At 39.4% G+C, this 26,764-nt stretch overlaps 1 protein-coding gene across 2 annotated transcripts; it reads right to left on the bottom strand.

Moving 5' to 3' along the window:
* Positions 1–588: 588 nt before the first annotated feature.
* YIPF4 (Yip1 domain family member 4) lies at positions 589–26,764 on the bottom strand. Of its 2 annotated transcripts, XM_054475626.2 has the most exons (6): positions 26,409–26,764; positions 14,447–14,600; positions 12,421–12,592; positions 8,498–8,575; positions 5,645–5,758; positions 589–1,679 (listed from the first exon to the last, which is right to left on the bottom strand). In XM_054475626.2, exons 1-6 carry the CDS (start codon positions 26,485–26,487, stop codon positions 1,542–1,544), a joined length of 735 nt encoding a protein of 244 aa, XP_054331601.1. In that variant the 5' UTR covers positions 26,488–26,764; the 3' UTR covers positions 589–1,541. The 2 variants fall into 2 exon arrangements, with proteins under 2 accessions (XP_054331601.1, XP_054331602.1); XM_054475627.2 differs by lacking the exon at positions 8,498–8,575.

The following is a 26,764-nucleotide window of genomic DNA, read 5'->3' on the forward strand; positions in this document are numbered from 1 at the left end:
TAGGCATAGATATTTCCTGATTACTTCATATTATACTAACTTCTAGAAGTCCTATCCCTCTGTTGCTTCTCATCTGTTTTTTAAAAAATCAGTACATGTAATTTTCTACATTATTCTAGCTCAAAGGTGCTCCACACTTTTTCCTGCAGCTTAAAATAAGTTTTTCTTTCTTTCCTTTTGGGATTAGGGGAAAGGAAGACGGGTGGGCTTGATAACACGCTCATTTGTAGGTTTTCTTCAGAGGTGCTGGATATTTCCTGATGGATAAGTTTGCTAAAGAAATACATACCAAGAGGTCGCCATGTTATACTGAGGACAGCAGGAAACTCTTCCAGGTGAGACCAGAAAGGATAATACAATAATTTGCTAATAGTTAACAGACATTTGCTATTTTATGGACATAAATAAAATGATTTACCTACTTTACAAAGTAATATTAACTACAGGTATATCTAAAAACCTATGAAATTATTTGCAACAAATATTTCACTGATAAAAATTTCTTAATATTTCCCTTAGCAAAAACTGTACATTTGTTAGAGAGTACCTGATACTTGTGAAAATATCAAGTAATACAGGACATGGTGCTATAAAACAAAACACACAACTGGGAAGTATTTTATTTTTTTCTACTTCATATAACATTGTTCAAGACCACAAGATTTTAAAGGTCTCTTTCCGCAACTTTTATGATTTAGAAGTACCACTTAAAAATATTTACTGATGCTGTAAATATTACTGTTTTTGTACATAGTAATGATTTTAATGAATGCCATATCCATTATACCTCTTGCTCCTTTGGTCAGAAAGATAAACAGAAACTTTAAATCAGATGTTCGGACATTCAAAAATGGTTTTGAAAAGTATACCCAAACAAACCAAATATATATCAGCAACTATTAAAAATCAGTTTTAGTAGTTATTAAGAATTCTTAACAAGGAAGTATTGAAGCATGTGTGAGATTTTAAAAATTATATACAATTTTAACAACAAATTTAAATTTTTAAATAAAAAAGATTAATGGCCAAATTAAAAAAAGTTTGTGCATCAGATTTAATATCTTAATGTTTATCAGAAATATATTTTGTGAGTAAGAATTATTTCATAAATATATATGTATAAATATAAATATATATCTGCAGGATCTGTGATGCTGGAGAAAACATTTTGAAGAAAAAAATTGCACTTTTGATTATCAGGATATTGTCAAATTTACCCTTCAAGTGAAATATAATTACCAATCCAGGTGCTTTTGGCACAAGTTTTTAGGTGAATATCGACACAATCTTAAAAACACAATGCTTTTGTATTTTATTCACTGGAATATGGAGAATCAAACAATTTAAAATTCTGACCCAAAAATCCCAGATAACTGCAATTGCTTAATTAAATACAAAAAAAAAATTGTTTTAAAAAGCACTTAAACTTCCCTTTCCATCTGGAACATGTAAAATTTTGCCAGCAACAGGTTTTCTCCAATTCCTTCAGCAAGAATTCCCAGCCTACACACAAATCTTTTTCTATTCATGTACAACTTGGATCACACACCAGTATATAACGACAAAAAATAAATGTATAATAAAAAGATTGGATAAATCAGAAGAGGCTTTTTGGTCTTGAATTCTTCACCCACTAACAATGAAGCAGCACTGTAGGCAGCCCAAAACACACCAAACAGCTTTAAAAAAAGGAAAAAAGACAAAAGGCAGCATATTAGCAAGTCAATTAACTTTTTGGATATCATAGAGTAAAAATGGTGTTTACAATATTTTTAAAAAATCAACAAACAATTTTGGTAAATAGTAAAACTTGTTACAAATGTTAAAAACTTATTAAGAATGTCCATCTTTGCTCTACTCCTTGACTTCCGTAAATGTGGTCTTATCAAACCTGTCTAATCATAAGAATCACTTGGGGTGCCTATTAAAAAGAGACTTGGGGGACTCTCTAGTTCTGTTGAATTATAACTTATTATTTATTTCTTTTTCTTTGAGTTATAATTTCTAAGGGAAGGATCTAGTTATCAGTATTTTAAATAAGTTCCCTGGTGATTATGATTAGGCAACTTTTGAAAAAACTATTATTATACCTAATTACTGTGAGAAAACTAATTCCTGCAAAGTAGGAAATTTTCCTTTTTTTCCTTCTAAATAAGAAAATCGATTAAGCAAAAGTTTTATGCAATATTTATTAAGTCTTAATATTTATTAAGTTTTTTCCCAGGAATAGGTGGAAATACAGGGTTGAATAAAAAGGAGATAAAAAGATCACATTTTGTCAGGAGTTTAAATAAAGTATACTATAGTTTTTGGATCACACACATACATACTTTTAAATTATTTCTACTGGAAACTTATGCAATACTTATTGATGTAGTCACCTAACACATTTTATAGCATAAAATTAAGGAAAAACTTCAAGGGAAATCAGGGAAACTCTAATAGGAACAGACCTGGCACAAGGCAGAGTTTCTAAATCTTGCAATATTGACATTTTAGGCTGCATACTTCTTGGCTGTGGGGTGCTATCCTGTGCATTGTAGGATGGTTAGCAGCATCCCTGCCCTCTACGCACTATATACTAGTAACACTCCTCAAAAATGCCTCCAGATGTTGACAAATGTCCCCTGGGGGACAAAATCAACCTCAGTTGAGAATCACTGGTATACAGGTAAAAAATAAATATTGGCAAACTTATTAAAAATGTATTTGGTCTGGTCCAGCTTTCCATTGGGTTTGTTGAACTTAAAAAAAAAAGTAACCCTACGAAATAATTCAAACATACACAAAAGTACAGGGAAATATATAAAATAAAATTTGATCAAATTGCATTTGTATTTCATGGTTAGATTTTTTTCATTATAAATGGTTAAAGAGTGATAAGTATTACAGAGATTTAATGTTAAATAAAATCAGTGCACTTAAACTATATACTCTAATGCTAGAGTTTACTGATTAGTTTCGCATCATATTTCTCAACAAACCTCAGACTGAAATAAGAAATGTGAAATAGCTCACTACTCACAGAAGATTAAGTGATCAGGAAAAAAATTTTGGCAAAGAATAATCTGAAGTTTAAAAACAATTTTACTCTAAATTTTTAATGATATAAAAGAGTTTTCCATTTTATAATACATTTATATGTTGTATAAAGAATATTAAGGTCCAACTTTAAGATAACTATATGATTAAAAATGACCACAGAACAATAGTTTTAACCATTTTGGGAGTAGTCTCAGAAACAAGCTTAACCCAAGTGAAAAAACACACACCAGGAAATGATCGTAAATGAGTGGTATGTTTACTAAGGCTGGAATAGGAATAATTAAATGTCTGCTGCAACGTTAAGACTTTAAACTAAGTTCTAATAATGCCAATTACAAAAAAAGATTTTAGGGTTATACTGAAGAGGAAAACAAGGTATCTTTGGTCTCTAAAGTATTTAAACACAAAGATGATCTCAAAATATTATAATTTGGGTTTTTATTGAGACAAGGTCTCACTGTCGCCTACACTGGAGTACAATGGCACGATCACCGCTCACTGCAGCCTCGACCTCTTGGGCTCAGGCAATCCTCCCATCTCAGCCTCCTGAATAGCTAGGACTAACAGGTGCATGCCACCATGCCCAGCTAATTTTTGTATTTTTGGAGAAATGGTTGAGTCTCGAACTGGGCTCAACTGATCCACCTGCCTCGGCCTGCCAAACTGCTGGAATTTACAACAGTAAGCCACCATACCTGGCCTATTTTATAATATTTGTAATAACAACAGCTTGAGTGCCTACTCTGTGCCAAGCACTGTACTAGGCAGAGACAGGGTCTCACTTTGTCATCAGGCTGGAGTGCAGTGGTGCAATCATGGCTCACCACAGCCACGACCTCAAGGGCCCAAGCAATCCTCCCACGTCAGCCTCCTAAGGAACTGGGACCACAGGTACCCGCCACCACACCTGGCTAAATTTTGTAGAGATGGAGTTTCGCCACGTTGCCCAGGCTGCTTGATCTCAAACTCCTGAGCTCAAGTAATCCACCCGCCTCAGCCTCCCAAAGTGCTGAGATTATAGGCAGTACACACCATGCCTGATCAGCATTATATATAAACTCTTTGTAATGAACCCTAAAATATAGTTAAGTTTACCATTGTTAAGAACAAATTGAGGGTAAGAAAAGTTGATACCTTGGAAGACCAGACAGCAAGTAAGTGGCAGAACCAGGGTTTGAATTTAGAACTGATTAGTTCCAAAAACCACACACTTTTGATACCCAATGCTTAGTATCAGCTTATAGTTTCCAAATTCTAAAAGGAATCATTATTTCTTTTATATTGAAATTAGTAATAATTTCAAGTGGCTCAGCTACTTAAAAACAAATACTTTCATGTGGAAGCTACATAACAGCAGTTCTGAAAGTCACAGTCTTTAGAAGTTCTGTTCTCCATAAAGAACAAAATTATATTCACTGTGTAATATACATATATGTGTCAAAGCAGTCATTTATTTCCCAAAGTTGTTCAACATTAATAAATTCCAATGTTTAAGTTACATTACTATTAATACTTTTATCAGTAAATATTTTAAATGTATGTACATATGTTGATTTAACATAAATAACACAAAGAAGTCCAGATCTCCGCATTACGGAAAATCCAATTTAGTAGAACCACATCTATCATATTTGACAGGAAAGTTACTATTCAAACAGGAGTAGCAGTTACTAAATAAATGTCCAGTGGCATTTTAAATAAATATCCCCCTCAAAATCCGTCAGATGAACTCACATTATAAATATAGAAAATAAATTTTAAATCCAACATTTAAAAAATGCTGACCAGCCAGGAGCAGTGGCTCACGCTTGTAATCCCAGCACTTTGGGAGGCTGAGGCGGGTGGATCACAAGGTCAGGAGTTCGAGACCAGCCTGGCCAATATGGTGAAACCCTATCTCTACTAAAAACACAAAAATTAGCTAGGTGTGGTGGTGCGCACCTGTAGTCCCAGCTACACGACAGGCTGAGGCAGAAGAATGGCTTGAACCCAGGAGGCGGAGGTTACAGTGAGCTGAGATCACGCCACTGCACTCCAGCCTGGGCGACAGAGCAAGACTCTGTCTCCAAAAAAAAAAAAAAAATGCTGACCAGGCCAGGTGTGGTGGCTCATGCCTGTAATCCCAGCACTTTGGGAGGCCGAGGCAGGCAGATCACCTGAGGTCAGGAGTTCAAGACCAGTCTGGCCAACATGGTGAAACCCCATCTCTACTAAAAACAAAAAATTAGCCAGGCATGGTGGCACACACATGTAGTCCCAGCTACTAGGGAGGCTGAGGCAGGAGAATCACATGAACCTGGGAGGCACTCCAGCCTTGGTGACAGAGCGAGACTCCAAAAAAGAAAAAAAAATCTGACTATAAAATCCTGAAACCTGATTTGCTCTTTGTTTTTTCCCCCAGACAAACAGTAATATCTGGTGATTAAAAAGGAAAAAAATAAAAGAAATATAACTGGTAAAATCAGTAACGAAGGTCACTTCCAAAATACTACCAACTGTTTGATAAAGACTTTTATATCACAATATTCCTAGCTAGAGGCCTAGTATACTTTTGACATTGGAAAACAGTAAACTATGTAATACATAATCCTTAACTTACTTTTATAAGTGTAGACACCACTTCAAACGATCCAACCACCAAAAGTATAGGGGCTATTACAATGAGAGGAAGTAATGAATATCCTATAACTCCAAGGACTTGGCCATATGCAACCTGTGAATTTTAAAAATTTCAAATAAATATCATTGAAATCAAGACACTCATTTTAATCAAAATTGAACACCATATATTCCTTGCTGTATTCAAATAAATGTGAGCATTAAGAAGAAATCATAAACTATTATACTCATTATTTCAAAATATCATATAGTCTCCCATGTTCCTGGGCAGTCTCACCAACCAACATGGTTTCAAGTAAAATAAATTTGCTGATAATATCCAAATCTACATTTCCAGCATTTACCTCTTTCTTGAGTTTCATACTATCTTCAGTATATCTCTACATTATGTTTTGTCACTACTTCCCTTAAATTGTAGAATTATTTATAGGGACTACAACCATCCCATTCAGATGAAAAATCCAAGGTCTAGAGAACCTAGATGTTACCAATGCAGACCAGAAGGAAAGGGAAGGTAGCCAGGAGAGACTGAAGAGAAAAATATTTTTTAGTGGCTACTTTATGCCAAGTTCTGTGATAGGGCTTCACATGCTGTGGAGAGCAAGTGAAATAACAACCCTATGAAACATAGGCATTATTGTCCCTATTGTGAAGAAATTGATTCTTAGAAACAGTGCTTTGCTCAGGAAAGCAAAGCTAGTAAGGTGTCAGTGTTCAAATTAAAATCTAGGCCCCTAAACTCCTACATCAACATTCTTGAATTACCAAAAAAAGTAATGATATATATTTTCATATAAATATTATACTAGGTTTTGTCTAGGACACAAGAAATAATATATAAACAAATATACTTTAAGTGTCTATTAGAATTATTTTAAATTTCCATATGCAGAGTAAAAAGGTTTCACAGATGTTACTCTAAATTTATTCAAGAGTTTTATTAAGATGCTCGATTGAATATATATTCTAATATCATTCACTTCTGAAACTGAAAATAGAAGGGAAAAAAGAAACTTTTTTTTTTTTAAGATGGAGTCTCCCTCTGTCGCCCAGACTGGAGTGCAGTGGCGCGATCTCGGCTCACCGCAACCTCTGCCTCCCAGGTTCAAAAGATTCTTCTGCTTCGGCCTCCTGAGTAGCTGGGACTACAGGTGCGTGCCACCACACCCAGCTAATTTTTTTTTGAGACGGAGTTTCGCTCTTGTTGCCCAGGCTAAAGTGCAATGTTGCGATCATGGCTCACCGCAACCTCCGCCTCCCGGGTTCAAGCGATTCTCCTGCCTCAGCCTCCTGAGTAGCTGGGATTGCAGGCATGTACCACCACATCCGGCTAATTTTGTATTTTTAGTAGAGATGGGGTTTCTCCATGTTGGACAGGCTGGTCTCAAACTCCCAACCTCAGGTGATCCACCCACCTCGGCCTCCCAAAGTGCTGGGAATGACAGGCGTGAGCTACCGTGCCCAGCAATTTTTGTATTTTTAGTAGAGACGGGGTTTCACCACACTGGCCAGGCTAAAACAAAAAACAAAAAAACTACTCCTGGGCTCAAGTGATCCTCCTGCCTCAGCCTCCCAAGTAGCTGGGACTACAGGCATGCGCCAGCACACCCAGATCAAAACTCCTTATTTATTTAATTTATTTATTTTTAAGACAAGATTTCACTGTCAGCCAGGCTAGAGTGTAGTGGCACTAACACAGCTCACCACAGCCATAACCCCTCAGCCTCAGGCAAGTCTCCTGCCTCCGTGCCTAGTAGCTGGGACCACAGGCACACACCACTATGCCTGGATAATTTTTAAAGAGATAGGATCTCCCTATGTTGCCCAGGCTGGTCTTGGAACTCCTGGGCACAAGTGATCCTCCTGCGTCAGCCTCCCAAAGTGCTGGGACTTCAGGTATGAGCCACGGCGCCCAGCCCCCTTGAGTTCTGGTGTGATATCAGAGAATATTCACCATCATCTGAAAAGGTTATTAAAATACTCTCCCTTTTCAATTATATACCTGTATAAAGCCTTATTTTCTTCAGATACTTTAGCCAAAACAATATATCTTAACAGATTGAATGGAAAAAGCATATATTAGAATCCAATTTCCATTCAGCCAGACATTAAAGCTACTTACAAAAATGTAAAATAATGCTACTGTTCTAACTCTTTTGTTTTGGAAAATATGGTTATTTTTCTTTAAATGTATTGTTTATGTTAAAATGTAGTTGGTTTATTGTTACAAATCTCTTTGGCAACCTAAGATCAAAAAGTTTGAGAATCTCTGTAAGAATAAATTCTGGCTGGACACAATGGTTCACAACTGTAATCCTAGCACTTTGCGAGGCTGAGGCAGATCACTTGAGATCGGGAGTTCGAGACCACCTTGACTAACATGGTGAAACCCCATCTCTACTAAAAATACAAAAATTAGTTGGGCAGGGTGGCAGGTGCTTGTAATCCCAGCTACTCGGGAGGCTAAGGCAGGAGAATCACTTGAACCCGGGAGGCAGAGGTTGCAATAAGCCGAGATTGCCCCACTGCACTGCAGCAGGATGACAAAGCAAGATTCCATTTCAAATAAATAAATAAAAAATAAATAAATTATATGCTTCCCTAAAAGGCTGCAATTACTTCATAAATGGGATGGGATATTTTCTTTTTCCTTATTTCTTGTACCATTTATTGAGTAAGCACAATACTAATATGCTGATCATCTTAAAGGAACTAGCATAAAGCAATTCTGGGACAAGAAACAGTTTCTTGTATAGCTAATGATGATATCTGCAGTATCAAAAACTAAGCTCACCATAAATAAGAAAGGTTATTTTCAAAATAAACTACTTACTTCTCCACCAAGAACTCTGGCCAGTAAGAAAATTGTTAGTGAACCAAATATCCAAATGGTTATAATCCATGAGACCACCTTAGGGGGAAAAATCATGCAATTAATATTTTTATACCAAATAAGCTGATAATTTTCCAGGAACTCAATTCTCTGCCATAAATGACAGTTTAGCATGCCCAATTTCAGGTCATAGAGAGGTTATGTGGGCTCTCAGGTATTATTCCAAAACTTAATAAGAATACAATGTGTAATACAATTTTACATCCAAATTAAAATCTTAGCAATTATCAATTGCCTAAAGAAATCTCAGTATTTCCAAATCTATGATAAAAGATTATCGTAAAAAAAAAAGTGTTTACTATCAACCCCCTGTCTTACAGCATCCCACAAGAAAAATTTATTTCTGAAGCAAGTTACCAATCTTCTCTGGAAGTCTTTAAAATTTATATTACATATTTATTCAAGTAATGGAATATGGAAGCCATTTCAGACAATTTTAACTCCTCAAACTTAGCGTAATGATACATACATATATTTATATTTTGAAACTGTCTGCTGGAATGGTCTAGAAATAATACCCCAGTAGCAACATAAGCACATTTATTGCCCAGATACTGGTTTCTTTTATTATTTATTATTTATGTATTTATTTAATAGAGACGAGGTCTTGCTATGTTATTTGTTCATTGACATATTTATTTAATAGAGACCAGGTCTCACTATGTTGCCCAGGCTGGTCTCCAACTCCTGAGCTCAAGTGATCCTCCTACTTCAGCCTCCCAAAGTGCTGGGATTACAGGAGTGAGCCACCATGACCATCCCCAGAAACTGGTTTCTAAGTATCATTTCCTAATTAAAGGAAGTAGGACTTCTTAAAGAAATGGTTGGCCAGGTACAGTGGCTCACGCCTGTCATTCCAGCACTTTGGGAGGCTGAGGCAGGCAGATAACCTGAGGTTGGGAGTTCAAGACTAGCCTGACCAACATGGAGAAACCCTGCCTCTACTAAAAAAAAAATACAAAATTAGCCAGGCATGGTGGCGCATGCCTGTAATCCCAGTTATTCAGGAGGCTGAGGCTGGATAATTGCTTGAACCTGGGAGGCAGAGGTTGCGGTGAGCCAAGATTGCACCATTGCACTCCAGCCTGAGTGACAAGAGTGAAACTCCATCTCAAGGAAAAAAAAAAGAATGGTTGATTCCAAGGCTGGGGCAGGCAAAATACAAGATTAGCCCAGAACACTGTGTGAAGTAAGAAGGAAAGGAAGTACTCAAAAAAAGAATGGGATATGTTGAAACGAGACAGAATGCAAGCTGAAGGAGCTCCCAATGGTTAAAGCTTGAAAAATCTGAGCGATAAAATAAATTATGACAGTACTGGATTATGACTCAAATAAAATGAATGAGGGAAACAGAAAAATCATCATTCTGTAAACATTATAGTAATAATTACTGCATGCAAGATCCACCAATGGATGCTAAAATTAGTAGGCTACAGTTAGATGAGAAACAGGATATTTGCATAGTTGTAAAGTACCTCCATAAGCTATTTATTAATTACAAAGAGAAAAATAGTAACTTTATACTGGAGAAATTGAACAGATACTACCCTATCACCTAACCAAGTGATCAAGGTTAACATCACCAGTTGTAAGACATATCAGTATCAGATACTCCCTGTTAGTATACAGAGAGCGGGACAATGTCACTTCTGTGATATTCTTGCCAAAAATGCATAATCCAAATCAAATCATGAGAAAACATCAAGCAAATCCAAAATGAGTGACATTCTATGATGGTATAGTAATCTTCTGTTTTTTTTTTTTTCCTTTTTTTTTTTTGAGACTGAGTCTCGCTCTGTCGCCCAGGCTGGAGTGCAGTGGCGTGATCTCGGCTCAATGCAACCTCCACCTCCCGGGTTCAAGCAATTCTCTGCCTCAGCCTCCCGAGTAGCTGGGATTACAGGCGCCCACCACCACGCCCAGCTAATTTTTGTATTTTTAGGAGAGATGGGGTTTCACCATGTTGGCCAGGCTGGTCTTGAACTCCTGACCTCGTGATCCATCCGCCTCGGTCTGTAGGCATGAGCCACCACGCCCAGCCGTAATCTTCTGTTTTTAACCTTAGAACCCTTTGTTCAAATGAAAGATTATACAAAACAGATACAATTAGAGATGTTCTAGATGAAGAACCAGTGGTAGGTAGGAGACAAGAGTCCCCATTCACCTTCTTCAATGGTCTTTGCAACACTTTAACATAATATCTGATATAAACTACTAATCTAGTGTAAATATTAATAGGACTAGTATAGTAATGCATCAAGTATCTTGTGATGGAGAGATTATTCTGGATTACCTTAATGGGCCCTAAATGTAGTAATAATTGTCCTTAAAAGATGAAAACTGAGGCTGGGCACAGTGGTTCACACCTGTAATCCCAGCATTTTGGGGGGCCAAGGTAGGTGGATCACCTGAGGTCAGGAGTTTGAGACCAGCCTGACCAACATGGTGAAACCCCCTCTCTACTAAAAATACAAAATTAGCTGGGGGTGGTGGTACATGTCTGTAATCCCAGCTATTTGGGAGGCTGAGGCAGAAGAATCACTTGAACCCGGGAGGCGGAGAGTGCAGTGAGCTGAGACTGTGCCATTGCACTCCAGCCTGGGCAACAAGAGTGAAACTCTGTCTTAAAAAAAAAAAAAAAAAAAAAAAGATGGAAACTGAGGGAGACTTAAGTACAATAGAGGGGAAGGGGGAAGGTAATGTGATCATGGAAACAGAGATCATAGTGATGCAGCCAGAAGCCAAGGAATGCTGGCAGCCTCTGGAAGTGAAAGAAACAAGCAACAGATTCTGCCCTGGAGCTTCCACAGGAACCAGCCCTGTAGACATTTTGATCTTAGTCCTTTAAGACTCATTTTGGACTTCTAACATCCAGAACTGTAAAATAATAAATCTGTATTATTTAAAACCACTAAGCTTGTAGCAGTTTATTAGAGCAGCCATCAGAAACTCATTCATTTCCAAATCCCTGTGGTAGACAGTAACTTTTTACCCCCTCAAAGCCTTAAACTTGGGATGAGAGAGTGATGTATGTATGTTGTGTTTTGGTGATAAAGTATCTGAAAGTAGGACAAAGGGATTAAAATACCAGTAGTAGTATAAAAACAAATACTGATGGAATCCTTCTCATCATTCATTTAAAGTAATGGTCATTTTAAGAACAGAATTATGAGTGAATAAAAGGAAAATATGAATATGAGTATTACATTTCAAACTGTTCATCTCTTGGGAAAATCAGAAGGTGCATGAGCAGCCCTTCTGGTGACTTCTGGTCAGCTGGAAGTGGTTCTATCCATTTACCCCAGTGTGCCATACAAATACTAATATTTTCTTTTCTTTTTTTTTTTTTTGAGATGGAGTCTCACTCTGTCACCAGCCTGGAGTGCAGTGGCGCGATCTTGGCTCACTGCAACCTCCACCTCCCGGATTCAAGCGATTCTTCTGCCTCAGCTTCCCGAGTAGCTGGGATTACAGGCATGCACCACCACACCGAGATACTTTTTTTGTAGTTTTAGTAGAGACAGGGTTTCACCATGTTGGCCAGGATGGTCTCAATCTCCTGACCTCGTGATCCGCCCAACTCGGCCTCCCAAAGTGCTGGGATTACAGGCATGAGCCACCACACCCGGCCACAAATACTAATACTTTCTATGTGAATCATGATGTGGAAAAGTTTGAAAGCATTAATCTAAGGTACTCGTCATTTATTTAATTATGGAACGGTTTTAGGGATGAACCAATGAGAAATAATGGGTAAAGCATTTCTCACACATAATATGGTATATTACAGTTAATATCTTATTATATTTAATTTTTGAAACTCTCAAAATATTTAGAATTTGTATAAAATAAGATGTACTTACCCTAAACTGTCCATATAATGATATCATGGAAAAGAAAAGAACAACAGCCAGAGGACCCCAAAAGTCAGGATTGTCTCTCACCACTTGTCTGTTAAAACCAAGTGATGGCATTGGCATCAAAACACATCGGATTTTGTAGTAAATATCCTTTAGATCGATGTCCAATTCTTCCCTATAATTTTAAAATAAAAATTCTCAAAAGGCACATATTTCTGAATACTAAAACAATTGCAAAAAAAAATTAAGAAAACTTTAAATAAGACAGTATAATCTCCATAGGTCAACAAAACATTTGCATTTGAAGTGCCACATTTCACTAATTCCAAGGTGTACATTTTTAACATTCCAACATCTCTAAATGTGGGATATATCTCCATCACTGGTGTCTTAGAATCGTCAGCCTGGAGTGATGCCAAGTGTTTCTAATATTTACCTTTCCTTTTGCCAGTCTCCTGGAAGCACTATCAATTTAAGAAAACTTTTAAGTAAAATTTTCTGCTTCCGACTTTTTGGGCCTAATTCAGATTGCAAACCCATATGAGAACCAGTGTGGGTTTTACATTCTCTGGGGAAATTCTTTCTTTCAACATCTTATCCATTGCCAAACTGAAGCAAACTTCCTTGCTGTCTTTGTGTTGTGGGTTATTTCTCATTCTTCCTTACACTAATAAAGAGATAGCCCTTTGATGTCCCAGCTTTATGCTGTCTTATGCACTTTTCTGTTTAATTAATATGTAAAATAATTTCATCTTATAATCAATAGTGTCTTAGATTTGATGGTATATGGTTTGTTTGTTTTTGAGACAAAAGTCTTGCTTTTTCACCCAGGCTGGAGTGCGGTGGCGCAATTTTGGCTCACTGCAACCTCCGTCTCCTGGGTTCAAGTGATTCTCATGCCTCAGCCTCCCGAGCAGCTGGGACTACAGACCTGTGCCACCACGCCCGGCTAATTTTTTTTTTTTTTTTTTTGTATTTTTAGTAGAGATGGGGTTTCGCCATTTTGGCCAGGCTCATCTTGAACTCCTAATCTCAAGTGATCCGCCCACCTCAGCCTCCCAAAGTGCTGGGATTACTGGCGTGGGCCACTATGCCTGGTCGATATATGGTGTATTAACATTAAGAAACATAGGATGTTTCAGTACTTACTCTACTGATAATTAATACAAAGAAGAATCTGGAAATGCCTCAATTTTACAAAACTATAGGTTCTTCTTTTCAAAATTATTCATTTCTTTACTTTTTTCTCCAGATAACCACAAAATTTCAGGTACTATAAAGAAAGTGGGGCTGGGCGCGGTGGCTCACGCCTGTAATCCCAGCACTTTGGGAGGCCAAGGCGGGCGGATCACGAGGCCAGGAAATCAAGACCATCCTTGCTAACACGGTGAAACCCCGTCTCTGCTAAAAATACAAAAAAATTAGCCGGGCGTGGTGGCGGGCTCCTGTAGTCCCAGCTACTCCAGAGGCTGAGGCAGGAGAATGGCGTGAACCTGGGAGGCGGAGCTTGCAGTGAGCTGAGATCGCGCCACAGCACTCCAGCCTGGGCGACAGAGCGAGACTCCGTCTCAAAAAAAAAAAAAAAAAAAAAGAAAGTGAAAGCCTCTTTATATGTAGCTCTCCTCCCAGTGGCAGCTCTAGAATTTCTATATTGAAGAGATTTTGGAATGGTAATCTTTTTGGAAATCTTAATTTGTCCGAACCTTAATTTCAACAGCAAGTACCTAAGAGCCTTGCTTTTTTAAATTGCATGATTACTTCAGATAGCTGACAGACTCAGGTAAGCTGGAGTGGACATACATGTGTGTGAGATACACGACTACCATTCTTTTAATTTTTGTCTTTTAATTGGTTAAAAAATATTCTCTCATTATTATTTCAGTTTTTTAAATTACTAGTAAAATTGACAATCGCTATAGCTTTTGACCAAAAAAGGTTAACGCTTTCTCTCTAAATAACAAGAAAGAATATGATCATCCCACAGACTAGCTCTAAAAACCAAAAAATATATATTATTATTTTTACATACAAGAGTGGCTTGTTATCTTCAGGATCATCATCTTCAACTTCCAGAAGCCAGCCATACCCTCTTTGTCTCAGAAATGTAGTAGCTGTAGATTCTTTGATAAAATCTCCACCAAGATTTAATTTGACATCTGGGGATGCTATTGAACCACTGAGATCTTAGGAGAAAAGAGGACAAAACTATATAAACTAAGGCACAACATGTGAATCTTAACCAAAGTGAGCAGATATTCAACTAAAATAATTATCATTTGAAGATCTCTAAGAACATCTGCTATTGCATATAATCTTCAAATTTTATAGTTGATAGATATCTAAAAACCATCATTTATTCTATAAGAATAAAATGAAAGATGAAAGAAGTGAAAAAACATACAAAAGGTTTCACAGCTAATTAGCCAGACTGGTCCCAGAATCTAGACTTAACAACAGTAATTCCTTAAAATTTCCATGGAAAATATATGCAAAATATATTACATGACATCATTTTGGATTCCTTCATTCTTACACATATCATGTGCCTCAGAACAAAGTAATTGAATAAATTCTTTTCAGAGGCATTACATATGTATATATACAAACTATTAGACAATTTATTTGCTAAAGGAAAATTTGTAGATAATTTTTCTCTACCTTTTCATGTATTTATTTATTCATATAGTCTTTCATTTAAATCATAACATATCTATGCTAAGTGTTTCATATATTAATGCTTAGTTCTTGATAAGTCTGATGAGTAAGAGTCCCCTGTTATTTCAGCCAAAATTTCCCTTTCCTTCATATAATTACATCATTCATCTTTAGTTTTGGCAAAAATAAATAAAGGCTATGTTTTCTTTTTGTTTTTATTTTTTAGGTCGGCTCTAACAAGAGGTGAAGAGATTCAGTTATCAACATTAAAAAATAAATTCCATGTAGAGTCTGCACAGTATCTCAGGGGTTACAGATAATCATGGTAGTACTAATGCCATCTTTTCTAGTTAAAAAAGTGGAAATAGATAAGGATTTGCCTGAGATCACATAGGGATTAAAAAGAAAAAGCACATTTGTAGGACCAGACAATATACATTAATAAACAACCATCAATACTGTCGGTGCAAGTCACATGTTTATAGCATTATTTCAGAAAAATACTTTTGGAAACAGCAAACCAGAATACTCTAACACAGATAGATACTTCTCTTGAGATCATGTCCAACCAATACCAAAGTTAGCTTCCTTAAAAAACAAAAAACCGTTTTTCATATATAGTACAAAGAGCTTAATTTGCACAATACTCTATGAGTCACATCCTGGTCAGCTTATGACAACTCCTGCAATTAAGTTTGACAAACGTTTACATTCTGAAGCTAAGTCCCAGCTTAGCTACTAACTAATACAGCAAATCATTCATGTTTTCTGGGCCCTAGTTTCCTATTCAAAGTTCTTTCCAGGTTAAACATTATATAATTCTAAAAAGTTTTTATAAAGGAGCTCACTCAGAGATAAAATATAAGTAGATTTGAATTCACCACTTAAAGTTTAAAAATAATCCCTGTACATGTTATCATATAATTGCATAGTGAAAATATTCTCTTATAAGTGCTTGCTACTTCTTTATCTAAGTTGAAATGAGAGAGGTGGAATTTAAAAGTCTATTTCTAATAGATACAAAGAGTGTTATTTCTTCTTTTTTTTTTGCATCAGAGCCTCACTCTGTTGCCAGGCTGGAGTGCAGTGGCATCATCTCGGCTCACTGCAACCTCCGTCTCCTGGGTTCAAGCCATTCTCCTGCCCCAGCCTCCTGAGTTGGGATTACAGGTGCACACCACCATGCCGAGCTAATTTTTATCTATTTATTTATTGCTATCGCTCACTGCAACCTCCACCTCCTGGGTTCAAGTAATTCTCCTGCCTCGGCCTCCTGAGTATCTGAGATTACTGGCGTGTGCCAGCATGCCTGGCTAATTTTTGTATTTTTAGTAGAGATGGGGTTTTGCCATGTTGGCCAGGCTGGTCTTGAACTCCTGACCTCAGATAATCCGCCCACCCTGGCCTTCCCCAAGTGCTGGGAATACAGGTGTGAGCCACCGCGCCAGGCCAAGAGTGTTTTTTCTTGATTTAACAAGAAGATTTAGATCCAGAAATCATTAGTACAGCAGTGACATTAGAGGTTTTGCAATTATAAGGCTGGAAAGGACCTTAACAACTGTTTCCTGGTTTCTAGAAAGGACTGCACTTAAGTCCTTAATCTAAACCAAAAAAGGATATATAAATTATAGTGCTAAGGAATGTTGTGCTCAAGAACTGTACATGTTTAGCAGTTTGTCATAGCATGGATGCAAGAACCTCAAAAAGGCATCTTCAGCTTACAAATTTTGTATTACTTTTTCTGTTCCATGTAAAGTAGAAAAAATATCAAGGACATATGTAGGAATGCCAACAATAGCAGTTTGACACCTCCTCTAGGACCCCCAAGACATAATTGTGAGTGAGAAAGAACAGGAAAGTCCAAAAAATTGGTAGTAGTTTAACATGTTATCAAATTAACAAGTGGAGAATGATGTCAAAGAGCAAGAAAAACAATTAAAAATCACTCCAGGAGCATAGCTGATTTAATTTAAACCAGAGTAAGAACGAGCTAGCTTGGTTGTCAGCTCTTGGATAGTCGTCCAGATAGTAAAACATGAATTTTAGGTTAATTCCTCCTTACTATACCATATATAAAATATTTTTGTCATTTTCTAAGTAAAGACAATGTAAAGGATAATAAATATAAAAGTGGATTTAAAAGGAAACAATCTTTTAAAAAATCTATTGTAAAAGGAAATTTTAAAAATGTTTCTACAGCTGTTTTGGCTCAGAGTGAAGAATATCAGTAAATTTCAAGTCTTATTGAAAGCCACCTTTGGAAAACCCACACAACAAAATTTAACAGGAATTTTTCTTCCCTTTCAACTCAAATGTATGACTGGGCATGGGATCCTTTCTCTGAATCTTCTGCTCAGCCTGAGAATCTGAAAAATTCTCACAGTGCGTGTGATAGTACACTAAAGATGAAATTTACTACTGATCCGCACCTAGACAAGTTCCCGATTTCTGTGAAAGAAGAGTATCCTGCAATAAACAATGAACATTTTGTGGCACTTGACACATTTTTATACATGTAAAGAAGCTTTTCCTTATTTAATAAGCAACAAGAGCAAGGACAAAAATCATCTTGTTTCATCTCATCTCAGACTTGAAAATGAAGTCTATGTGTGCTTCAGTATGACCCAGAGTTGTGTATTTGTGCAGCAGAAACAAAAACAAGCATATGTTTTTGCACTAAAAGATATTAACAAATTTCATTATTTCATTTGAGTTATAAGGATACCATTTTATTTATTTTAGAGACGGACTCTCTCTCTTGTCCAGGCTGGAGTGCAGTGGCATGATCATAACTCACTGCAATCTCCACCTCCCAGGTTCAAGCGATTCAACTACCTCAGCCTCTCGAGTAGCTGGGATTACAGGCGTGCACCACCACGCCCAGCTAAGTTTTGTATTTTTCGTAGAGATGGGGTTTCAATATGTTGGCCAGTCTGGTCCTGAACTCCTGGCCTCATGTAATCCACCTGCCTTGGCCTCCCAAAGTGCTGGGATTAAAGACACGAGCCACTGTGCCTGGCCTAAGGATACCATTTTAATGTATACATAGGCCTATGAAAGAAATCAAGAAACTAATGCATGTGCATAATTTTGTAACTGCTAGACCTATACTGGAGCTTGATCACGTTACTCTGTAAGAAAATGTTTTTTTCGGCAGGGCGTGGTGGCTCAGGCCTGTAATCCCAGTCGAGGTGGGCGGATCACGAGGTCAAGAGATCAAGACCATCCTGGCCAACGTGGTGAAACCCTGTCTCTACTAAAAATGCAAAAATTAGCTGGGTGTGGTGGCGTGCGCCTGTAGTCCCAGCTACTCGGGAGGCTGAGGCACAGGAGAATCACTTGAACCCGGGAGGTGGAGGTTGCACTGAGCCGAGATCGCGCCACTGCACTCCAGCCTGCCAACAGAGCACGACTCCATCTCAAAAAAAAATGTTTTTTTCAAAGTCTTGTATAAATTTTTGTCTTAGGTTATATTTTTAATCATGTTGTTCTGGTTTATGGTTTTAGTAGTTTTTCTATCAAATATTATAGGTAAATTTTCATATTGTAAATAATTAAATTCTGTAATTTATCTGATTAACAAAAAGATGAAATTTCTTTTGTCTTATGTCTTTAAATTATTTTGAAAAATTATAGATTCATAAAAAGTTACAAAAATAGAAAAGAGAGGTCATATGTACCCTTTACGCAGTTTCTCCCAATAGTATAAACTCACATAACCATCAAATTCAGGACACTGACACTGGTACAATCCATAGACCTTATTCAGATTTCAGCAGTTTGACATGTACTCATTTGTGTGTGTGTATATGTGTTTATAGTTCTATGCAATTTAATCACATTTGTAGATTTGTGTAATGCCTGAAGAGTTTTAAAACTCATGAAAGTAAGTAGATTAATTAATGAGAAAAGTAAACCTTGTTTAACTCCCCTAAGAAAGGTTGGCTAAAATGTCATTTTCAGTTTTCAAAAAGGAAATAAAAGTTATTCTTGCACCCATTACATACTATATATCATACTTCACCAGCATATTTTATAGAAAATATTTGTGATAAGACTAGACCTATATGGATATTATTTTTCATAAAGTAGGAATCATAGAGTTCGAGACCAACCTGGCCAAGACGGTGAAACCCCATCTCCACCAAAAATACAAAAATTAGCCGTGTGCGGTGGCGGGCGCCTGTAATCCCAGCTACTCGGGAGGCTGAGGCAGGAGAATTGCTTGAGCCTGGGAGGCGGAGGTTGCAATGAGCCGAGATCACACCACTGCACTCTAGCCTGGGTGACAGAGCAAGACTCCGTCTCCAAAAAAAAAAAAAAAGGAAAAACTAAAGATTCCTCTGTCTACATTACTAACTTGTATTAGAGGTGACATCCTTTCTGGGAAGGGGGAATTTCAAACAAAGAATAGGCTAAATGGTCACAATAACAGAGTGACAGAAAAGTATCACTTACTCAAAAGAACACTGACAGTAATTATCTACAATTTACTTATCACTGTATTGTGAGCTGTAGGTATTATCATTTTTATATAGGGATAAAAAGACTGAAGAAGGCCAAGGTTGAAATGCAATATATTGAGTCCAGTTTTCTTCACTAGATTTATATAACCTATTGTCAACATTTCCTTGCATCTATCTCAAAGGCATCTAAAATTCAATATTCCAAAACTGAGATATCTCAGGTCTTCCTCCGTTTTTTTCATTAAATGATACTACTAATCTATCCAGCATTGTAAGCTAGAAGCTTATCCTTGATGGTTTGCTTTATTTGCATGCTCCCTCTCCATCCAAACCACCACTAAATTGTCACTTTTACCTCTAAATATTTTTAAACCACATCTGTCCACTTACCATTTCTACCACCAGTAGCAAGCTCATGCAAACCATCAACTCCTGCCTGCATGATTATAATGGTGTACGAACTGCCCTCCCCTCAGTCATTTTTGTCTCCTTCCAATCCATACTCTTCACTGTACCCAGGAGACTCTTTCTAAGATGCAAATATTTCACTCTTCTGTTTAGAATCCTTCATCTCCCTCCCCCATTTGCTTTTCTGGCTCAAGTCCAATAATCTCTACATGCCCTATCTTCTTATCCAGGCCCACTTACCTGCTCTCCTCCCAATCTGGACTCTATACCCTAGCCACACTAAGCCTCTCATTTCTTTGAATGAACCTGGATTCTGTTTGTCTCAAGGACCTTGTGCCAGGCTGTTTCCTCTAACTTCAGATAATTAAATGTCATCCATTCTTCAGTTCTCAGATATACTTGCTGTATTAGTCCATTCTTGCATTGCTCTAAAGAACTACCTGAGACTGAGTAATTTATAAAGAAAAGAGGTTTGACTCACAGTTCCACAGGCTCTACAGGAAGCATGGCTGGGTATGCCTTAGGAAACTTACAATCACAGCAGATTGCAAAGGGGAAGCAGGCAGTTTTACACGGCCAGAGGAGGGAGAGACAGACAGTGGAGGTGCTACACCGTTTTAAAAAAACCAGACCTTGTGAGAACTCACTATGACAAGAATAGCAAGGGGGAAGTCCACCCCCATGATCCAGGCACCTCCTACCAGGCCTCTCCTCCAACACTGAAGATTACAATTCAACATGAGATTTGGGCAGGGACACAAATCCAAACCATTACACTTGCTTAAGCAAATTTTCCTTGATCCTGCAGACTAGACTATGTAGGTTCCTTTCATAGTTCCCTCCACTTTTCCTTCATGATATTTATCACTATATATAATTATATATTTGTGTAATTACTTGATTAATGTTTATAAAATCTATGAAAGGAGAGACTATTTGGGATTTTTGGTGGCATTTGTCTTGGTACATATATCCCCAGTACTTATAATAGTGCCTGATCCATAGTAGGCAATCAACAAATGTGCATGCTTATTGAATGAATTAATTGATGGAAGGGCAAACAATACAATAAAGCTTAAATTAAGAAGTGATAATTAGGCCTGGCATGGTGACTCACGCCTGTAATCAATCCCAGCACTTTGGAAGGCAGAGGCAGGCACATCACTTGAGGTCAGGAGTCTGAGACCAGCCTAACCAACGTGGTAAAACCCCGTCTCTACTAAAAAAATACAAAATTTAGCCGAGCATGGTGGCAGGCACCTGTAATCCCAGCTACTTGGGAGGCTGCGGCAGGAGAATTGCTTGAACCTGGGAGGCAGAGGTTGCAATGAACCAAGATTGCGCCATTGCACTCCAGCCTGGGCAACACAGCGAGGCTCTTGTCTCAAAAAAAAAAAAAAGACATGAGATAAATGAAAGCAAAAATAATTTATTCAACAAATATTTCTTTTGTGATATTTATACCATGGGTTCTATCATAGGTACTGGGGTATAGAAAATATTAGAAAGTTTCCATTTGTGAGGGACAGTTAAAGCAAGTTTTACCAAAGAAAGAGCATTTGAGTTCAGTCTTAGGTTTTAACTTGAGGCGAGGAGGAGAAAGACATTCTAAGCATGAAGATCAGAATCTGCATACACATGGAGACAAAACACCAAAGCACATTTTAGAATAAAGGGTAGTGTGGACAAATAGTAAGGATAGATATCATTAAGAATGAGGGATTTGGACAGAATCTAGAAGGAAGGGTATACACTGAAAACATCTATAAGTTGAAAATACTCATGGTTAGAAAAACAGTGTAAGAAGGGGAGAAGCAAGAATTTATATGACGTGTAGAAACCAGGGAAAAGACTTGCAGTTGTACAGTAAAATGTTCATATTGGAAAACAATAAAAAAAAAAGTGTGGGGTCAGTTAACACTGAAACCCAAGCAGCAACATCATTACTCACATGTTGAACACTTAACTCTGCCAGATACAGTAGTAAATGCTTTACATTTACAAAATATTTGAGCACTTGGGTATTCTTTTTTTTGAGATGGAGTCTCGCTCTGTCACCCAGGCGAGAGTGCGGTGGCGCGATCTCGGCTCACTGCAAGCTCCGCCTCCCGGATTCACACCATTCTCCTGCCTCAGCCTCCAGAGTAGCTGGGACTACAGGCGCCTGCCACCACGCCCGGCTAATTTTTTTGTATTTTTAGTAGAGATGGGGTTTCACCGTGTTAGCCAGGATGGTCTTGATCTCCTGACCTCGTGATCCGCCCACCTCGGCCTCCCAAAGTTCTGGGATTACAGGCGTGAGCGACCGCGCCTGGCCTGCACTTGGGTATTCTTATTCCCAATTTGTATATTAGGAAAATGAGGTTAAGAAAGGGTAAACTGGCTGGGCGCGGTGGCTCACACCTGTAATCCCAGCACTTTGGGAAGCTGAGGTGGGCGGATTATGAGGTCAGGAGTTCGAGAACAGCTTGGCCAATGTGGTGAAACCCCGTCTCTACTAACGATACAAAACATTAGCTGGGTGTGGTGGCGCGAGTCTGTAATCCCAGCTACTTAGGAGGCTGAGGCAGGAGAATCGCTTGAACCCGGGATGCAGAGGTTGCAGTGAGCCAAGATCGCACCATTGCACTCCAGCCTGAGCGACAGGGCGAGACTCCCTCTCAAAAAAAAAAAAAAAAAAAAAGGTACGTAGCTTGCCCAAGATCACATGGACAGTAATAGATAAAGCCAGGATGCAAATCCAGGACTCTTCCATACTTCAGATACACAATTTAGAAAAATGTAAGAGACAGTAGAAAGAAACTTAAGGAGATAGCAGACTAGCTCTTTGGTTTTGTTTTTTTGAGATGGAGTCTCACTATGTTCCCCTGGGTGGCCTCAAACTTCTGGGCTCAAGCAATCACCTTGCTTCAGCCTCCTGAGTAGCTGGGATTACAGGCACATGCTATCACACCTGGCTGTAGACTAGCTCTTAATTCCAGATCTATCATGTGGAAGTTGCTAAACCTCTCTAAGCCTCAGTTTTTTTTCTTTTTCTTTTTTTTTTTCAGTCAGGGTCTTGCTTTGTTGCCTAGGCTGGAGCCCACTGGCACAATCACAGCTCACTGCAGCCTAGACCTCCCGGTCTCAAGTGCGACTCAGAGTAGCTGACCCCATGGTAGCTGGGACCACAGGTGTGCACTACCATGGTTGGCTAATTTTTTTTTTTTTTTTTTTTTTTGAGACAGAGTCTCGCCCTGTCACCCAGGCTGGAGTGCGATGGTGCGATCTTGGCTCACTGCAACCTCTGTCTTCCAGGTTCAAGTGATTCTCCTGCCTCAGCCTCCTAGGTAGCTGGGATTGGGATTGCAGGTGCGTGCCACCACGCCCGGGTAATTTTTTGTATGTTCTGTAGAGATGGGGTTTTGCCATGTTGCCCAGGCTGGTATCAAACTCTCAAACTTAAGCCATCTGCCCACCTCAGCCTAAAGTGCTGGGATTACAGGTGTGAGCCACCACACCCAGCTCACCTCAGTTTCTTTATAGAATACAGGAATAATAAAGCTCACTGGGAGTCTTATAAAGAACAAATGAGGCTGGGTGTGGTGGCTCACGCCTGTAATCCCAGTACTTTGGGAGGCCAAGGTGGGTGGATCACTTGAGCCCAGGAGTTCAAGACCAGCCTGTGAAACATGGCGAAACCCTGTCTCTACAAAAAATACAAAAATTAACCGGGCATGGTGGCATACACCTGTAATCCCAGCTACTCAGGAGGCTGAGGCAGGAGAATCACTTGATTGCAGTGAGCTGAGATCAAGCCACTGCACTCCACCCTAGGCGAGGGGAGTGAAACTCTGTCTCAAAAAAGGAAAAAAAAAAAAAGATCAAATGAGTAGTATACTTACAATACTCTAAATTTAAACTATACAATATAACGTTGTGTGAGGATATTATGCATATACATATAGCTCCTTGGATATACAGACCTATATGTCTCCTGAGGAAATACGGAGAAGTTTGAATAAACTTCATGGATTTTTACTTATTTCAGGTTTCTTACTATATGGAATCAATGGGTTATCTACTTACATTATTCTGTCAGATTTCTTAGGCATATTTAAGAAAAGTAATTCCTGAGGGAAGGGGGAATGAAAAAAATAAATACATGGAAACATGAGTTTGAACAAACATCATGTTCTGATACTTAAACAATTTTTTTTAACCTGGGAAATTAAAGTTGATATTCCTCCCTAAGCACCATGCTACCAAATGTAGATGAAACAAATTGAAATATTTTGGGATGCTGTATCTCAGTTTAAAAGAAATTTACGGCTCGGCTGGTAGCTCACATCTGTAATCCCAGCAATTTGGGAGGCCAAGAATCTGAGACAAGCCTAGGCAACCTAGTGAGATCTACAAAAAGTTTAAAAATTAGGCCGGGCGCGGTGACTCACGCCTGTAATCCCAGCACTTTGGGAGGCCGAGGCGGGCGGATCACGAGGTCAAGACATCGAGACCATCCTGGCTAACACAGTGAAACCCCGTCTCTACTAAAAACACAAAAAAAATTTGCCGCGCGTGGTGGCGGGCGCCTGTAGTCCCAGCTATTCGGGAGGCTGAGGCAGGAGAATGGCGTGAACCCGGGAGGCGGAGCTTGCAGTGAGCTGAGATTGCGCCACCGCACTCCAGCCCGGGTGACAGACCGAGCCTCTGTCTCAAAAAAAAAAAAAAAAAAAAAAAAAAATTTGGCTGGGCGGATCACGAGGTCAGGAGATCGAGACCATCCTGGCTAACACAGTGAAACCCTGTCTCTACTAAAAAAATACAAAAAAATTAGCTGGGCGTGGTGGTGGGCGCCTGCAGTTCCAGCTACTCGGGAGGCTGAGGCAGGAGAATGGCGTGAACCCGGGAAGCGGAGCTTGCAGTGAGCGGAGATTGCACCACTGCACTCCAGCCTGGGTGACAGAGTGGGACTCCGCCTCAGAAAAAAAAAAACAAAAAAAAATTAGGTGGGCATGGTGGTGCAGACCTTAGGGTTTCGTAGGTCCACTTGAAGAGAATAAGCCACCCAGAAAAACCAGCCACCAGACGGTCTCCAGCTATTCAGGAGACTGAAGCGGGAGGATCACTGGAGCCCAGGAGTTTGAGGTTATAGTAAGCTATGATCAAACCACTGCATTCCAGCCTGGCAACAGAGTGAGACTACACCTCAAAAAAAAAAAAAAAAAAAAAAAGAACAAAAGAGAAAAAAATAAATAAATGTCTCAGCTATGTTCCCTTTGATAGACAAAAATTTTATTGTACATTTTAAATTATGACCAGTACTATTTTTAAAAAACAATGCCAAACAGCACAAGAAAAACAAAAGGGAAAACAAGCTATACTGACACACCATAAAATTTCTTAGGAAAATCTAGGTTCTTTTGGCCGGGCGCGGTAGCTCACGCCTGTAATCCCAGCACTTTGGGAGGCCGAGGCGGATGGATCACGAGATCAGGAGATCGAGACCACCCTGGCTAACACTATGAAACCCCGTCGCTACTAAAAAAATAAAAATAAATAAAAAAAAATTAGCCGGGCGTGGTGGCGGCCGCCTGTAGTCCCAGCTACACAGGAGGCTGAGGCTGGAGAATGGCGTGAACCCGGGAGGCAGAGCTCGCAGTGAGCCGAGATGGTGCCACTGCACTCCAGCCTGGGCGACAGAGCGAGACTCCGTCTCAAGAAAAAAAAAAAAAAAATTGAAAATGACTAGCAGAATAATATCCAGGTTATGAGTTGGATAGTGAACTGAGAAAAGGAGGAAAACATTCTCCTGTGCTGTGGGAAAGTATCTCCAGCACAATCTCTTCCTCAGAATAGTACAAGGAAATCTGTAGAGGCTACTGGAAACACATTGTTGGTTTACACTAAATTTCCAATATACCTGGGTCAATTTCTCTGAATACTGAGGTGAAACATTACAAAATGGGAGGAAAACGGGGGCTCGGGCAAGTCATCAAATTCAATAAAAACCATTTAGTTTGTATTTGCAGTGCCGAATCTGATCCCAGACCCCCCAAAAAAGTTATCTGTTGATACGTAACAGAAGAAAACAGCCCTCCTTCCTTTTTCTCATTCTTTGAGATCTCCCTTGGCCAATCTGTCCTTTTTCTGAGTAACGGCGAGTAATTCCAGAAATAAAACCTTAGGATATCGTGGGTCCACTTGAAGAGAATAAGCCACCCAGAAAAACCAGCCACCAGACGGTATGGGGAATGCTAGAGGCTGACCGAGTAACTTGATGCTTTAAAAAGCAGCTCCCTACACTCCTCCCTCCGTCCTTCGGGGCCTCTCGGAAGGCCCGGCAGGCGCGGTGGGCTGCAGTCACCAGTCAGCTTCCTGCCTGTCCCCACCCGGCCACGACCACCTCGGCACCAGCAAGACCCTACGGCGTCGGGCCCTGGCTTCCTCCGGGTGATAGCCCTTCCAGGGGCTCAGCCTCACCTTCCGCGTCTGCTGAGGAGACAAAGGTGAAGTCCCCGTTAGTGGGGGCATAGGCCGGGGGCGGGCCCGGAGGCTGCATCTCGCGGCGCCTCCCAGCCGGCCGCGGTAGAAGAGGCTGCGGCTGGGCCCAGACCCCGAGGCGACCGCGGCGCCGACCCGCACGCTCGCCCTACGGTGCGGTCTACGAGTCTCGACGTGCAAGCTGGGAGCGAGGCCGGAGACGGGCACAGCGGGCCGCTGAACTGCCCCAAGACTGCCCCACCAAAGTCCTCTTGGTGGCGACCACCCAAGCACCACGACGCCGGCGCCCTGACAGGACCATAACAGTGACAGCGGCGCTGGGATTGGCTCTTTGT

Source organism: Pongo pygmaeus, chromosome 12 (genome assembly GCF_028885625.2).
Source record: "Pongo pygmaeus isolate AG05252 chromosome 12, NHGRI_mPonPyg2-v2.0_pri, whole genome shotgun sequence".
NCBI lineage: Eukaryota > Metazoa > Chordata > Mammalia > Primates > Hominidae > Pongo > Pongo pygmaeus.